The 18425-nt window shown below is 43.4% G+C and overlaps 1 protein-coding gene across 1 annotated transcript in view; it reads right to left on the bottom strand.

The window, feature by feature from the left end:
* kl (klotho) overlaps positions 1 to 18425 on the bottom strand; it is an 89356-nt gene that overhangs the window by 22100 nt on the left and 48831 nt on the right. Inside the window, exons 2-3 of the mRNA XM_080197454.1 lie at positions 13235 to 13751; positions 5587 to 5855 (exon numbers count right to left, since the gene is read on the bottom strand). Of these exons, the coding sequence (XP_080053580.1) occupies positions 5587 to 5855; positions 13235 to 13751 (786 nt within the window). The remainder of the gene's footprint in view (positions 1 to 5586; positions 5856 to 13234; positions 13752 to 18425) is intronic.

Genomic DNA, 18425 nt, shown 5'->3' with positions numbered 1-18425 from the left:
TGGCATTCTCTGCATTAAATTTTATCTGCCTCATGTTCACCCATTTCACCAGCCTCTTCTTGACCTCTTGAAGTCTATCACAATTCTCCTTATGGTTCACAATATTTTCAACTTCTGTGTCAGCTGCAAATTTTAAAATTATGCTCCACACACTCAAGCCTAGAATATTGATATGGATCAGGAAAAATGTGTATTGGTCCTTAAGAAACCCCATTATATACCTATAATGACTCCAGGAGTCAGCTGTGAAGGAACAGTGCCTTTATTGTGTAAAATAAAAGTAAAATGAAAACTATAAGTCTGTGGTGAACACAACTAGTCCCAACCAGGCCAAAAGGAATAATGGACCCACTCAGGGGCCTGTTTTATACATGATTCAATATACGAGCTCCACATGGTTGGTTAATTACCAAAATAAATAAAATAAAGGAATCGAACCTGGGTCCCTGGCACTGTGAGACAGCAGTGCTAACCCACTGTGTCACCGTGCCCCTGGGAACTGAACCCCGGTCCCTGGCGCTGTGAGGCAGCAGTGCTAACCCACTGTGTCACCATGCCCCCTGGGAATTGAACCCGGGTCCCTGGCGCTGTGAGATAGCAGCGCTAACCCACTGTGTCACCGTGCCCCTGGGAATCGAACCCGGGTCCCTGGCGCTGTGAGACAGCAGTGCTAGGGCAGCTGTGTAGGGCATTGGTGAGGCCGCAGCTGGAGTGCTGTGTGCAGTTTTGGGTGCCGCACCTGCGCAAAGATATTTTGGCCTTGGAGGGAGTGCAGAGGAGGTTTACTAGGCTGATACCGGAGTTGAGGGGGTTGAGCTATGAGGAGAGGCTGAATAAACTAGGCTTGTACTCGTTAGAATTTAGAAGAATGAGGGGAGATCTCATTGAGACGTATAAGATGATGAATGGGAAGGATAGGATAGAGGTGGAGAGACTCTTCCCGCTCAAAAAAGACAGTAGGACTAGGGGGCACAGCCTCAAGATAAAAGGGGGTCGGTTTAGAACGGAGTTGAGGAGGAACTTCTTCACTCAAAGGCTGGTGAATCTCTGGAATTCTCTGCCCGTTGAAGTGGTGGAGGCTGCCTCGCTAAATATTTTTAAGACGCGGGTTGATGGGTATTTGATAAGAGAGGGGGTTAAGGGTTATGGGGAGAAAGCGGGAAAGTGGAACTGAGCAGCGACAGATCAGCCATGATCTTATTGAATGGCGGGGCAGGCTCGAAGGGCTAGATGGCCTACTCCTGCTCCTATTTCTTATGTTCTTATGAAAGCTAGTGAGTTTACTATCAAATAAATCGGTTGGACTTAAACCTGATGTTGTCAGACTTTTTACTGCGTTTACCCCAGTCCAACACCGGCACATCCACATCATGGTTGTCACAATACCATCCCTCAGTCTGAAAAACAATCGTCGCCACAATTCTGTTTCTTAACACTCTGTTAATTTTGTATCCATGCTGTTTAGTTTACTCCATGGGCTTCAATTTCACAGACAAGCCTATTATGTGTTAAATGCCTTTTTGAAAGTCTAGGTACACCACATCAACAGCAATACCCTCATCAACCCTCTCTGTTGCCTTATATAAAAACTCAACCAAGTTAATTAAGTACAATTTGCCCTCAGCAAATCTGTGCTGACTTTCCTTAATTATTTCATTCCTTAATTATTTCAAGTTTGTTCAACTGTCAGATCTTTGCTGTGAACAAAGTTTGAGCTCATGGAATAAAAGGGAGAATTGCAACATGGGTGGAAAAGTGACTGAATGACAGGGGGCAGCAAGTAGTGATTAACGGATGTTTGTCAGAGTGAAAGAAGGTTTGTAGAGGATTTCCCCAGGAAACTCTTGCTTTTCCTAACATAATTTAATGACCTGGACATCGGTGTTCTGTGCACAATTTCAAAATTTGCGGATGATTTAAACCTTCAAAGAATTGTGAGCAGTGAAGAGGATACAAGGGAATTGCAAAGGGACATTGACAAGTTGTGAGAATGGGCAGACAGGTGGCAGTTCCATACAGAGAAATGTGAGGAGATTCATTTTGGTAGGAAGAACACGGAGAGAACATATAAAATAAAGGGCACAACTCTAAAGAGGATGTAAGAGCAGAGAAACCTGAGTGTAAGTGTGCACATGTCATTGAAGGCAATAGGACAGGTGGAGAGAGCAGTTTATAAAGCATGTAGTGTACCCTAGGTTTTATTAATAAGGGTATAGAGTACAAGAGCAAGGGGATATGTGAATTTGTATAACTCACTTATTCAGTCTTAACAGGAGTATTGTGCCCAGTTCTGGGTGTTACACTTTAGGAAAGTTGTGAAGGTATTAGAGAGAGTACAGAAGAGGTTCATGAGAATAATACCAGGGATGAGAAACTTCAGTTATGAAGATAGAGTGGAGAAATTGGGAATGTTTTCCTTGCAAAAAGAAGGCTGAGAGGAGATTTCGAATCATAGATCATAGAATGCTACAGTGCAGAAAGAGGCCCTTCGGCCCATCAAGTCTGCACCAAACACAATCCCACCCAAGCCCTACATATTATACCCACTAATCCCTCTAATTTACACATCCCTGGACACTAAGGGGCAATTTAGCATGGCCAATCAACCTAACCTGCACATCTTTGGACTGTGGGAGGAAACCACAGTACTTGAAGGAAACTGTCAGAGGTTTATGATTTAAATCACATTTTCAGATGTTTCCCAGTGCAGAGCCATTGCCCTTCAGAAGTTGTCAGTTCCCAGGCAATTGCTGTATAATCTTTATTTGGGAACCTCCATGACTAGAGTTTGATCTAGCAAACACGAAGACAATGTGCAAACTCCACACAGACAATGACCCGAGCTGGGAATCGAACCCAGGACTCTGAAGCTGTGAAGTAGCAGTGCTAACCACTGTGCTACTATGCTGCCCTAAATAGAAGTAGTCAAATCACGAGGGATCTGAATAGTGTAGATCAGAAGAAATTACTCCCATCCTTGAAAAGATCAAAATCTAGTCATGGAGGTTCCCAGATAAAGATTATACAGCAATTGCCTGGGAAGTGCAAACTTCTGAAGGGCAATGGCTCTGCACTGAGAAACATCTGAAAATGTGATTTAAATCATAAACCTCTGACAGTCCTGACTGTCTTACATCAATAGTTACCCAGAAAATGTTTGAGGAATTAAGACCAATTCTAGCTTCTGGGCAACTATTGTATTGACCCAAACCGGTCCCCCATGGAACTCCCCCAACCCCTGTCAACTCCCCTATGGAACTCCCCAATGCCAGATTCCTATACCTGAGGTCTCCTCAGACCCTCAAACTAACCCCACAGGGAATTCCCCCAACCCTCCAAACCACTCATGGGTTTCCCCCATCCTGGGAAGGGACCATATCTTTTAATGGGACCTCTCCAACCTATGAGATTCCCCCCACCCCTGCCCACCCCCATGGGATTTATTACCCCCTCATGGACTCTTCCATACTCACAGGGGAACCACCCCGGCCCACTCCCATCCCCCTTAACACCATCTCCCCACCACCAACAGGCTCAATACCCTTCCACCAAGGCCCAACCAGACCCCATCTAACCTGACAATACTCAACCCGACACCAATGTCCCCTCCCTCCAAAGAGCCAATCTGATCTGATACCTAACCCCAAAGCTCAACCTGACTTGACAACCCTCACCAAAATTCTATCCATTGACCTTATACACTTCTCCCTGGCTGGTCAAAGACCTTCAAATCTGCCTGGTTTATGGTAGCTAGTACCATTTATAAGGGGCAGGACTTATTTATCTGCGACGCTATAGCCATTGGTGCTAGACCCCAGGAGTAAGCTACACTGCAGAGATCCCTTCCGGCCTGAGTCACAAGACTGGGCAAGAACATAAGAACATAAGAAATAGGAGCAGGAGTAGGCCATCTAGCCCTTCGAGCCTGCCCCGCCATTCAATAAGATCATGGCTGATCTGTCGTGGCTCAGTTCCACATTCCCGCCCTCTCCCCATAACCCTTAATCCCCTTGCCTATCAAAAACCTATCAACCCGCGTCTTAAAAATATTTAGCGAGGCAGCCTCCAACACTTCAACGGGCAGAGAATTCCAGAGATTCACCACCCTTTGAGTAAACAAGTTCCTCCTCAACTCTGTTCTAAACTGCCCCCCCTTTATCTTGAGGCTGTGCCCTCTAGTCCTACTGTCCTTTCTGAGCGGGAAGAGTCTCTCCACCTCTATCCTATCCATCCCATTCATCATCTTATACATCTCAATGAGATCTCCCCTCATTCTTCTAAACTCTAACGAGTACAAGCCTAATCTATTCAGCCTCTCCTCATTGCTCAACCCCCTCAACTCCGGCATCAGCCTAGTAAACCTCCTCTGCACTCCCTCCAAGGCCAAAATATCCTTGCGTAAGTACGGCGCCCAAAACTGCACACAGTACTCCAGCTGCGGCCTCACCAATGCCCTATACAGCCGCAGCAAGACCTCCCTACTTTTATATTCAATCCCCCTCGCGATGAAGGCCAGCATCCCATTCGCCTTCCTGACCACCTGCTGCACCTGCAAGCTGGGTTTTTGCGACTCATGCACAAGGACCCCGAGGTCCCTCTGCACCGTCGCCTGCTGCAGTTTTTCGCCACGTAAGTAATACTCCTTCCTACCATTATTCCTACCAAAGTGGACCACCTCGCACTTGCCAACATTAAATTCCATTTGCCATTTCCTGGCCCATTCGCCCAGCCTATCTAGATCCTTCTGTAGACTCTCCCCACCCTCTGCACAATTTGCCTTTCCACCAATTTTGGTGTCATCAGCAAATTTCGACACCCTACACTCGGTTCCCTCCTCCAGATCATCTATATAAATGGTAAATAGCTGAGGCCCCAGCACCGACCCAGGATGGCCTTGATTTGCAGGTGAGCGAAGTGGCAATTCAACTCACTTAGCACTCCATTGGAAGTTATGGCCAGTTTTAGCATCTTTTGATGCCAGTGATAACTTTAAACAAACCTAAATTATTTAATATTAACAGTGGTGTGTGAAACAATACTTAGAAAATGACTTTTGAAGTTAGAATGGGCCATGTGATGATGAAAAATGGAAACACACATACAGAGAATCCAACAATATGCTAACATGGGTGGCACAGTGGTTAGCACTGCTGCCTCACAGTACCAGGGGCCCAGGTTCAATTCCTGGATTGGGTCACTGTCTGTGTGAAGTTTGCACATTCTCCCCATGTCTTCATGAGTTTCCTCTGGCTTCTTCCCACAATCCAAAAGACATGTTGTTTTGGTGAATTGGCCATGTTAAATTCACCCTCAGTGTATCTCAACAGGCACGGGATAGCGACTAGAAGATTTTCACAGTAATTTCATTGCAGTGTGAATGTAGGCCTACTTGTGACGAATAAATAAACTTTATCTTCTGTACTGTAGAATCATTGGAAAATGTCAAAATTCAAGAAAAGATTGAAAACAAAAGAAACCCATCATGTGCAGAGGGGCAAGAGTGATTTAAATATTATAATCACGATTACTTGTTCTGTTGACAAACTTGTATATTGAGTTAATCAAATAATGGCTTTAATTTTTTACCTGTACAACATCTTCAGAAATACCCCATGCAAAACTGGAGGGAAAGGTTCCTGTAATAGGTTTATTTTCTGGTACAGGCGGAAATCCATTGTCCTCTATCACTTGGCGATAGAAAAAAGCAGATGATTTTGGCATCCTCTCCTTCTCCTTGCTTTGAAAGTCGATGTAAAACAATCCTCGTCGGGTGCTGTAACCAGCATCCCATTCAAAGCCGTCTACCAGGGACCACGCTGTGTATCCAATGACATCTATTCCATCGTACTTAATTGCTGTGGAGGTACAAGTGCCAGAAATGTTAATGCTGAAGTGTTATATTGACAGAATGTGTGGAATGTGCACACTTTACAGGGAAACATTTATCTTCCAGGACTGTTCCACTACATCAAATTGCATTGCAAAGATAGGCAGCTTGTTAATGACTACCAAGTTGTCCCAAAGCACTCCAAAGCCAATAAAGTACCTTTTGAAGTGTAATCACTGTCTATGAAAGCACCAGAACCATCAAGTGGCTAATGGATTTACTTTAGTTTGCAACTGCTGAATGAAATAGAATTCATCGAACAGTCTCCTCTTATAATGCAAAGGTGTTAATTATTTCACCGCATACCCACTTCCATTATTGATCGATAGGGAAATTTGATCACTAGGTTTTTAGTTGAGTTTAGTTCTCCATAATTTAAGGTTAGTCCAAATTAATGCAAGAAATACAGCAGCCAAATGGTGCATAGCAAGACCCCACAAACAGCAATGCGACCAGAAAAATCTATTTTACTGATGTTGGTTGAGGAATAAATTTTGTCCAGGTCACCAGGGGTAAATCACCTGCCTTTCAAAATAGTGACAAGGGATATCTTGCATCCACCTGGGAGGGCCTTGGTTAAGTCATTTGAAAGACAAGGCCTCCAACCATGCAGCATTCCCCTAGAGTGGCACATCAGATTTTTATGCACAAATACTGGAGTGAGACTTGACACATCACTTTCTGATTTAGAGGCATGAGGGCTACCAATTATAGCAACACCTATTATGGGAATCAACTGGCAAACTACCAAAAATACGGTATTTGATGCTTTTAAAAATGTATGTCCTTTAATGCTTAAAGACTGAAGTAAAGTGTGCTCTATAAAAATCTTGTTCATTAATTGGAAGACAATAGCTCCAAACACATGGCAGATAATCCAATTAGATTTCTCATCCATTCCTCTAATGGAGCTGAACACTATGAAGATGGAAGAGGCTAGATTTGTGCATCATGGCTGTCAAAAAATTACAAATTGTAATTGGAGAAATACGTCAAATGCTTAGATGGTTAATTGGTTGTCCAGCAGTCTTTGAAAGAGAATAGGTCCCTATCAGAATGAAAAATCTCATTACTTAGTGGCAAGATTTTTCAGCTTGAGACTTATCTGATAGATTTGTTTTTTTTTAATCAGCACCATGTAGTAATCTCTATATATGCATGTTGACCTCAGCTTTAAAGCAATGCTTTTATTCATCTTTTAAGGTAAACTACATTAATCTAACTTGCATATAAATAAAAAATCCCAAATAGTTTGGATTTTACTTCTTTATTCTTGTTGATTAAAAAATGTTATCAAGCAACATCAATAAGAAACCTTTTCAATAATGTTTGTGCACAATTTAGAAACATACATAGAACATAGAAAAGTACAGACAGCACAGAACAGGCCCTTCAGCTCTCAATGTTGTGCCGAGCTATGTCCAATCCCAAGATCAAGCTATCCCACACCCTATAATTCTGGTGTGCTCCATGTGCCTATCCAATAACTGCTTGAAAGTTCGTAAAGTGTCTGACTCCACTATCACAGGAGGCAGTCTCTTCCACACCCCAACCACTCTCCGAGTAAAGAATCTACCTCGGACATCCCTCCTATATCTCCCACCATGAACCTTATAGTTATGCCCCCTAGTAACAGCTACATCCACCCCAGGAAATAGTCTCTGCAAGTCCACTATATCAATCCCTCTCATCATCTTATAAACCTCTATTAAGTCACTTCTCATCCTCCTCTGCTCCAAAGAGAAAAGCCTTAGCTTCCTCAACCTTTCCTCATAAGACCTACCCTCCAAACCAAGCAGCATCCTGGTAAATCTCCTCTGCACACTCTCCAATGCTTCCACTTCCTTCTTATAATGAGGTGACCAGAACTGAACACAATATTCCAAATATGATCTCACCAAAGTCCAGCAAGAAAATAGTAAGTTGCTTCAAAATGGACATTACTGTAAATTCAACTTAGCGCTATAAAAACATACAGGCCTTGTTTGGAGAGCAATATTTGAAACTGTTAGATCTTCATCCACCTCTAAGCATTCCACTTAGAATGTAACCTGGGAGTATATATTGTATGTATATACTCAAATATACAATGAGTATGGGAGGTGGCATACTCATTGCGGTATACCACCAATTGAGCTCAGTAAGAAGTTTCACAATGCCAGATTAAAGTCAACAGGTTTATTTGGAATCATGAGCTTTCGAAACGCTGCTCCTTCATCAGGTAAGTGAGGATTTGATTCGATTTAGTATTGTCATATGTATTAGCATATAATAAAAAGCGTTGTTTCTTGTGCATTATATAGACAAACCATACCGTTCATAGAGGAGGAAATGAGAGATTGCAGAATGTAGTGTTACAGTCATAGCTAGGCTGTAGAGAAAGATCAACTTAATGCAAGATAAGTCCATTCAAAAGTCTGACAGCAGCAGGGAAGAAGCTGTTCTTGAGTCGGTTGGTATGTGACCTCAGACTTTTGTATCTTTTTTCCTACAGAAGAAGGTGGAAGAGAGAATGTCTGGGTGCGTGGAGTCCTTAATTATGCTGGCTACTCTGCCGAGGCAGCGGGAAGCGTAGACAGAGTTAATGGATGGGGACTGGTTTGCGTGATGGGTTGGGCTACATTCACAACCTTTTGTAGTTCCTTGCAGTCTTGGGCAGAGCAGGAGCCATACCAAGCTGCTTTCTATGGTGCATCTGTAAAAGTTGGTGAGAGTCGTAGCTGACATGCCAAATTTCCTTAGTCTTCTGAGAGAGTGCTCTGAAAGCTCGTGATTCCAAATAAACCTGTTGAACTTTAACCTGATGTTGTGAGACTTCTTACTATGCCTATCCCAGTCCAATGCATCTCCACATCATCATTTGATTCCTGTGCTTTGGCTCAAGTTCCACATCTCCTCCCACTCTCCATTGCACAGGTCATCATGGATCTGAACTACTCTGATCAGCATCACATAATGGAAACCAACCATTTCAATTTGAACATCAGTCTGCACGAACAAGGAATTGATTTGTAACATTTGGGTGTCAACTGTGGCTTAGTTGGTAGCACTCAAGACAGTCCCATTGCAGGTCTTGAGTTTAGATTACATTCCAGGTCAGAATATATAAATGAACTTGTTGATCAAAATTTTTGCATGAATTGTTATAAGATTTTCATTAGAAAAGAGTACATGAGCAATTTTCCCGCCCGCTACATTAGTCGAATAGCATACCGGGGCGGAAAATTTAAACAGAAGCCTAAAAAATGAATCCTGGCATCTGGCAGGTCATAATTCTCCCAGGCCATTTTTTTGACATAATTAGCCTCACACCAATTAATTTTAATAATCATACTCTAATTTGAATGTCTTTAGTGAGCTCCAGATGCCATTGTCCAGGCTCACTTGGATTACTGACCTTGCCTATGAAGGTCCCCACCAGTGGGGATCGCAGTTGGTCCCCAGCAACTGCGTCCAGACACAATGGCCTCACTAGTAGGACAGGAGGCCATATAGGAGGTCGGAGCAGGGGAGGAAGTGCTCCTTGGGCAGTGCCAGCTTTGTACTGCCCACCAGGTACACTGGCACTGCCAGCCTGGCACAAAGGGGCTGCCTGAGGGGTCACAGCCAAATCCAAGAGGGGGAAGAAGTGGGAGGGAAGGGGGTGGCTCTGCAGCAGTTGGTGGGGCTGGTGGTGGGGTCAACGTTTGTGGATCAGGACTGACAATTGGGGCAGGGGGTGGAGTCAGGACTGGCAATTGGGAAGCCAGTGATTGGAAGGAGAGTCAGAGTCCGCAGTCAGCGAGGGGGTGAAGGGCGATCAGGAGTCCAACAATGAGCTCCCACTGCAGTCAATCAGTCTCCCAGTAAGGTCCCCTCTGCTGCCTTCCTCTCTGGTGGGTTTAGGGTCTGCAGCCACCGCCCCCCACCCCCCACCCCCCCGCCGCCTCCATCCCCCTCCATCCCACACTGGTGTGAATCACCTGACGGCCTCTGTATAGTACAGAGTGTCACAAGTTCATGAAACTCAGCTCACCAAATATCAAGTGGGAAAAGCTCCCATTTTCCTGCCTAATAGGCACTTTGAATTTTTTTGGCGGGGTGGGGAGAATCATCATCTACCTCTTTCTTTTCCAGTCCTTTCTCTTGTGAAAAACAGAAATGGAGTTGTCAAGACTAGGTGCATTACATGGACTATATTGCAAGCAGATGTATTCAGTAAACGTTTCATATATTTATTGAAAGAGGGATGGAGAAAGTTATTGGATTGAAGAAAGTTCCATATTCTAACCATGTTTGTGAACAGAAACCCTTATCAAAATCTAATTTAATTATTTGATTGTTATCTCTGACAGCGCAGCACTTCCTTTGCACAAGATTTACCACAGGAATATACTCCCACTTTATACCTAACTTCCTACCTCCTAAACTTACCATTTAAGTTCCTTGTTGGTTTTTTTGGGGTGGAGGACATGCAAAATATGAGGGATGGCAAGCCCATCACCTTCATGGCCACCCCTGAGCCATTTCCCACAATACAGTATGTGGGCGGGTGCTGAAATGTCAGCCCAACTGCCATTTTTAAATAATAATTAACAGCCAATTGAGCTTGTTACCAAACCAATTGTCCCAAATGACTCACAGCCCATGCTGTAATATGATTGGCGTGGGCAGGTACAGGAAGGCGAAAGTGGCTCGGCAGTTTTTTTCAAAATGCTTCTGGGGGCGCAGAGAGGGTGCCCAGGTGCCCCATCAGGGCTAGTCCCCCAAGATGTTATCCATCCCTTTGACCGTCCCTGCCTGGGCAATGTGCCCATTGTGAAATCCAGCTCCATGGTTTATCAGTACTCAATCTGTTTTTGGCTGTTTTTGGGGCTAAAGGAACCAAGAAATACTAGGGGAAGGTGGGATCAGGATGTTGAATTTGATGATCAGCCATGGTCAAAATGAATGATAGCACAGGTTCAATGGGCCAAATGGTCTACTCCTGCTTCTATTTTTCTATGTCCCTGTTTACACTCTGGTAACTAAATTGATACAATGTAACATTGAGAATGTGATTTATTATGTACTTTCTCTCTCTTGCTCTCCCTCTCTTTCTCTCTCTTTCTACCTTTGTCTCTCCCTCTGCTTCTCCTTACCTAGCTTCGCTGGGTACTGGTTTAGCAGCTACCAAGTCACCAGCCCTATCACTGTTGAACAACCAATGAAACTTCTATATAGGGTTTTGTTCAAATTCCCAGGAAACGGTCATTTAAGTAATTTGGGCAGGTGCTTGCACCTATAGCATCACAACAGAAGCACTGGCCTGTAGATGTAGAGAGACATCCCACTGCTCCATTAGGGTTTGGAGGCAAAGGTGGGGAGGTTGTTTGAGAGATGCCAGGCTGACCTGTAGATAAAGTAGGCTAAAATGTTTTTTCTCAACTTGTTCCCAGGATTGATTGCAATTCCTCGGTTGTGGGTCTTACCTTATGTCCAAGATAGAACGCCCTCCTAATCTCAGCAGTCATAGGTACATAAGAACATAAGAAATAGGAGCAGGAGTAGGCCATCTAGCCCTTCGAGCCTGCCCCACCATTCAATAAGATCATGGCTGATCTGAAGTGGATCAGTTCCACTTTCCTGCTTTCTCCCCACAACCCTTAATTCCCTTGCCTACCAAAAACCTATCTACCCGTGTCTTAAATATATTTAGCAAGGTAGCCTCCACCACTTCAACAGGCAGAGAATTCCAGAGATTCACCACCTTTTGGGTGAAGAAGTTCCTCCTCAACTCCGTTCTAAACTGCTCCCCCCTTATCTTGAGGCTGTGCCCTCTAGTCCTAGTACGGTGGTGATGCTGCCGTCTTTCAGATAAGGTGTTAAATCAAGATTCTGTCTACCCTCTCAGATGGGTATAATGGATTGCCCAGCACTGCTTAAAGAAGGCATTCTGGCCAATAATAATCCCTCAAGATGCACCATTAAAAAAGATTACCTGGGTATTTACAACATTGTTGTTGGTGAAAGCCTTCTGTGCATAATTAGGCTGCAGGGTTTCAAGGATTTGAACACTTCTATTGCTTGTAGTAGGCTTTCTGTTTATTCTTAATGAGCAGTTTATTATTGACTGAACTTCCACTAATTAAGTTCCACTTAAATTCCATGGCTTTAGTCTCAGTCCTGTCACTAGACCACTGTCTCAAAGGAAACTGCTTTGAACAGTTGCATAATGCAATTCTGAGAAAGGTGAGTAAATGAAACCCTGCACTATGCTGGGACAGATCTTCATCTCTCTGCTTACATGTAAAACTGACGCTGTGTTTTACTAACATTAATGAAATTGAAAGTTAGTCAGCTTCTGTAAGGAACCACACTGCCCAGGTGGCAATTTGAGAATCCACCCCTCTACCTGATGGAGCAAACTGTTAGTTCTACCCATGTGGAAGCATGTCCCTTTGGCCAGTGATAATTGGTTGTGGTCATGGTGTAATGCTGACAATTATCCTGATCAATTTGGTGAAATAAAGAGGGCGGAAGAGAGAGCTGGAATCATCCAATATTACAACACAGAAACAGAAGATGGAATTTTGTGGGCCCCTGTTGGCAGGTTTTCAGGGGGGAAGACCCATAAAATTCTCCGTCCATCGCCTGACACAATTTTACAGGTATTTTTTCATTCATTGGTGGGACATGGGTGCCACTGACTGGCCAGTATTTATTGTCCATCCCTAGTTGCCCAAGAGCAATTGAGAGTTAACCGCATTGTTGAGGCTCTGGAATCACATGTAGGCCAGACCAGGTAAGGATGGCAGATTCCCATTCCTAAAGGATATGACTGAAACAGGTGGGTTTTTGCGACATTCGACAATGGTTTCATGATCATCAGTAGGTTCTTAATTCTGGATTTTTTTTTATTGAATTCAATTTCTACCATGGCAGGATTCGAACCCGGGTCGCCAGAACATTAGCTGAGCTTCAGAGTTAATTGTCTAGTGATAATATCACTAGGCCATTTCCTCCCCTTATGTGGTGAGTGAGGCTTGGGGCCCAGTCAGAAATGCTACCTGTTGGATGGAATGTTAAATAGATGTTTAATAGTTAAAGCTGTCTTACTTCTTGGATGGAAACAAAAGATCCCAGAGGATTAATCAATGAAGAGGAGGGAAGTTTTTTCCGGTATCCTGGCCAATATTTATCACTCAACTAATATTTCAAATACAGATTATTTCATCATTACCTCATTACTCATTGACTGTCATATTTTCTACATTACAGTAGAGGCTACATGTCAAAGTACTTTATTTGGTTGTAGAGTACTTTGGGACATTCTGAAGTTGTGAAAGGTGTTATATGAAATATTATAAAATGGTGAAGAAATGTTACCTTTAAGCACATCCATAAGAAATTTCTTTAAAGGATACATATTATAAACATCCTCGGTCTTTGTACTGCTGCTGCTGTCGTCCCAGCCATTTTCTACAATGAATATTTTTGAGTTGTTGTATTCTGTGTGAATCCAATAGAGAAGCTGCCTCAGAAGGTATTTTTTGGACTGGTTAAATAATAAATTTGAGTCCAGAAGTCGAAAGCTCAGTGGCCCAAATGAAAGTGCAAAAAAGTCAGCTGTTTCCTTTATTTCCGCTTTCTCTCTGACATTGAAAACCGGCAGCAGAGATTTGAGGTTGTCCTTCATACATGCTGGATAGTCACCGTCTAAGAATATTGGTTTAGCAAACCAACCTAATACAGAGTTGATCGAGCACTGGCAAAGCTGCACAGCTTCAGGATTAATGTCCCCATCCTTTGGCCCAACCCAATGTGAAGCCAAAGCAATTGATACATGACCTTGCTGTGAATCGCGGAAGCGGTCATTGTAGATATGCCAAGTCTTGGAGTGTGCCTGGTAATCAACATATTAAACACAAGGTTAATTATGTCACAATAACTTCAACATAATCACGTAAATGAAACATTTAATTTGTTACACAGCATATTTTATGGTCTAAAGCCAAAATCTTGATAATCCCATTTGTTTCATTTTTATATATTTGGATTTATTCCTGTTTCATCAGGTCTCCCAATGTCTCTCCAAGGTGTGAAATAGAGGGAAACCAGTTAGTCACATGTGCAAAAGATGGAATCACTTATTCCATCAGGAACTGGCTCTGATTTCCTTCAATGTGCTGATCCAGCACTGTGTTCAGTGCTTCTTGTAGATGACATTAAATGCTAAATATGTCACTGACCAGAGGTACACAAATGCAGGTTCTACCACATGGTGCCATGGTGCCATGTGTTACTATCCAAATAGGACTAGTAACTTTTTGTTTAAAATAGATGAAGTTTGAAATGCCAGTTACACACAAGGAGATCAAATCTACAATATTCCACATTTTAAATAAGAAAGTAAACTTTACTATACAAAATCAGAAAAGTAAACAATTTACAGCCTGTACGCTATAATAAGGCATTCAGAATTAACATGTGGTAAATATAAGTTAATAGGCAAACTGTAGTCAAACGTTTCATATTGCACATTAAGTAGCAAATGTGACCAAGACAGATCCCATAGATTTCTCAACAACTCATTCAGACATCAGTTGTCACTGTGAGTCACACAAGTCTGTAAACACTCTTGTATCCCTTATGAGAAACATCAACACTTCTTTCTAAAGAATTTAGCCTCTGAATTCCCTAAAGCTGCCCTGACTTGGCTGCCTTACTGACTGCTCTCTCCCTGTTGGTTCATTTTCTCCTCTTGAAACTGTGTTCCACAGCACTTACAAAGCTGCATGCCCGCCTTTAATTACCAATTGAATTCCAACTCTTTTTTTTAAACCATTAGCTTCACTAAGATAGCACTGCTCCAGGTTTCTCCGAACTCCAGTTTCCCAGCTACACTGAGCTATACATGATTCTCAGGACGTCTCTGAGCCCTTGACAGCTTCACACAGGAGAGGTAGGTTCTGGGTAGTAAGGGCGTGGAATGCCCTGCCTGCAGCAGTTGTGGACTCGACAGCTTTAAGGGTGTTCAAATGGTCAGTGGATAGGCACATGGATAACACTGGAATAGTTTAGATTAGAGGACCATTAGATTGGTTCCACTGGTTGGCACAACACCGAGGGCCGAAGGGCCTGTACTGCATTGTAATATTCTATGTTCTATGAGCTTCTGCCATGCTCTCAGCTCTCCAGGGCATCTCTGTGAATTAAAAACCAGTAGGAAGTCTCACAACACCAAGTTAAAGTCCAACAGGTTTATTTGGTAGCATAAGCCATTAGCTTTCAGAGCGCTGCCCCTTCATCAGGTGAGTGGGAGTTCTGTTCACAAACAGGGCATATAAAGATACCAACTCAATGTTTGGAATGCGAATCTCTACAGGTAATCAAGTCTCAAAGGTACAGACAATGTGAGTGGAGAGAGGGTTAAGCACAGGACAGTTAGTGAGATTTTACAAGCCCAGGGTTACAGATAGTGTGACATGAACCCAAGATCCTGGTTGAGGCTGACCTCATGTGTGCGGAACTTGACTATCAGTCTCTACTCAGCGACTCTGCGCTGTCGTGTATTGTGAAGGCCACCTTGGAGAACGCTTACCTGAAGATCAAAGGCCAAATGCCCGTGACCACTGAAGTGTTCCCCAACAGGAAGAGAATACTCTTGCCTGGTGATTGTCAAGTGGTGTCCATTCACCTGTTGTCTTAGTGTCTGCATGGTTTCCCCAATGTGCCATGCCTCAGGACATCCTTTCCTGCAGCGTACCAGGTAGACAACGTTGGCCGAGCTGTAAGTGTATGTACGGTGTACCTGGTGGATGGTCACACTGTCTGTAACCCCACGACTTGCCTGGGCTTGCAAAATCTCACTGTCCTGGCTGGAGACAATACATACCTCTTTAACCTGTGCTTAACCCTCTCTCCACTCACATTGTCTGTACCTTTAAGACTTGATTACCTGTAAAGACTTGCATTCCAACCATTATTTTGTAAATTGAGTTTGTGTCTTTATATGCCCTGTTTCTGAACAGAAATCCCACTCACCTGATGAAGAGGCAACGCTCCAAAAGCTAGTGGCTTTTGCTACCAAATAAACCTGGTGTTGTGAGATTTCTTACTGTGTTTACCCCGGTCCAACGCCGGCATCTCCACATCATAACTAAAAACCACACGAAATATGAATTGCAGCCAAGCTACACCAGGACTTCTAGAGCTTCTTCAAGCCCTAACTGCTTACAGCCTGTTAATAGAAGCATCGTTTTAGTATATTCTCTTCCCCTGCTGTAGAACTGCAGTAAAATGAAACCAAAGAACCTTCTTGCGCTCCACCTGTTTTTATGACAATGTAGCCTTTCAGTGTTCACTGAATGCTTTTAAGCTAATATAATTCTATCTCCTAATACTGCACTTCTTTGCAAATAGTGTAGACATCACAGAAAGAATTCTCCCAAAAAAATTCTAAGTGCTGAATTCGTGTGAAAACTGGAGTAATTCACGCTGGTTTTGTTTCAGTGGGAGTTCAGCCTAGATTCTCCCACATTCTGTGCACTGCAGAGGCCACCAGCATGAATATCGTTACATTTCAGGGGACGCGCATATCCCCTGGAGAGGTTGAAGTCAGCACGCTGAGCGGGCCACTGTGCACGCACCGATCTGTCAGTGCTGAGATCAGCACGTGTGCAGTAGCCCCATCCTTCCAGCCTCCTGATCGCTGGCAGCATGATTGCTGGCCAGCACTGCGATCTTTGCACTGCCAGCTCTCTGCCCACGCCCCCCCCCCATTGCCCGTCGCCCAGCCCTGAGCAATCACAGTCTCCTGCACCCCTCCCCCCCACCAATTACTCCCCTAGCAAGCTAACCACCCCATAGCTGACCCACCCCATCCCCACCCCCGATTACTGGCTCCCTGCTCCCTCCACTGATCCCTATGCAATGTGGCAGTGGAACCCACCCCATCAGGCCCTAGCCACTAGGTCCTGCCTCTATATGCCCTGCTCCCTGGGCAATGCCCCATGCCCAATGGACAGTGCCAAGGTGCCCCTGGGCATTGACACTTTGCCCCTTGGGCAGTGCCAGAGGGCACAGACTGGCACTGCTAGGGTGCCAATGCCCAGAGGGCACACTCCCACCACCCGACCCTCTGGAAGGCCCCTATTGCCCTCTCCTTACTCTAGCAGAGTTGGGCCACTAGCTCCCCATCAGTGGAGAATGACTGTAAATCCCGCTGGAGTCAAATACTCTGGTGGGGTGGGAGACGCTAGTGGGCTTGGACAACTCAGTCCCAGGCCCACTAATCTCATTCAAATTATATTAAAATGATCATTTAAATGGTCTTTGCACTTCCCTACTGATTTCCAGCAGGGAGCAGACACCATTTGAAATCCAGCACTGGAAAACGCAAGCAGGGTGCAAATGCACGCATGAACCCCATAAATTGGCCAATGTGAGAATCTCCCAACCCACTGTGCTAAAAATTTAGCACAGCGGGATGGGAGAATCATGGCCACATCTCTAGTTCTCCAGTTAAGTTAGTCCACTTGCTGTTTAATGGCTTCATTTCTTCTATTCTGACTCCATTACACTAACACGAGTAAACTTCTGACCTGCCATTTTCTTTGAGATGTTCAGGGAGTACCTAAAGTCCAGAATTTTAGTTACTTTACCGTCACAACCATCTTCCCAGAAATACGTCTAAAATATTAACATGAACTATGAACTAGATATTCACCATGGTTCGAACACAGTTAACAAATAATGTTGCAATTTCAAAGTCATCACTAATGTATTCATTACTGGGGTTATAAGCAGTCATGATTACACATTTCACAAATATACATTGTTGTTTAATCTGCACATGCAATCCTATGCACCTACAATTCATTTTCAAGCAAAATAGATTTAAAATGGAAAGGTTGGTGGAATTAGAGTCCCTGTCATTCTTTACAGAAGTATTTTTACTTTCAAGTGTTAATCTCCTGTAATTACAGATGATTTAAAGAGGTTTGGACAAAAGTTTGATGTAGTGCAGAAGAGGAATGCATGACTATCTAATGTTGAGCATCTCGGGATCTTGTACTGCAACCGGCACGATATAGATGCAAATGCTTGTTGTAACATTGTTACACGAGGTAAATTTTCAATATCTTTTTGGTGTATGTCCAAAAGAGTATAAATAGTATGCCTGTGATTGATGTTGTCCCAGGTAGCAGTTAGTGTGAGGGTCTGAAGAGTACAGAGGTCCATTGGAAGCTGTCTGGTACTATTCCATCATGTAAGAAGTGAGTGGTCATGTGTCAGTGATCAGTTTCATGTTGAATGTTAATACAGAAGAAGCACCTTGTTTTGACAGTTTTGAAGAGAATTATAACCTTTCTAATTATGTAAATGTATTGTCTGTATTAAGAACAGTTCATTGTTAAATTAGCTTGTCTATTAGTATATATCCTTGTAGAATTTATTTTCTTTCATTTTCCAAAGTCAAAGGAATCAACCTGAGAGCGTATGATGTATTACATATTGTTTATGGAATACAGTGATGACTTGAGTCTTGTTACATTTATTTGAGTGGGCAAAGGCA

This window comes from Carcharhinus amblyrhynchos, chromosome 10, assembly GCF_965287045.1.
Source record: "Carcharhinus amblyrhynchos chromosome 10, sCarAmb.v2.hapA, whole genome shotgun sequence".
In the NCBI taxonomy this organism is placed as follows: domain Eukaryota; kingdom Metazoa; phylum Chordata; class Chondrichthyes; order Carcharhiniformes; family Carcharhinidae; genus Carcharhinus; species Carcharhinus amblyrhynchos.
The sequence above is the reverse complement of the archived record's forward strand: the minus strand, read 5'-3'. Positions and strand labels throughout refer to the sequence as shown.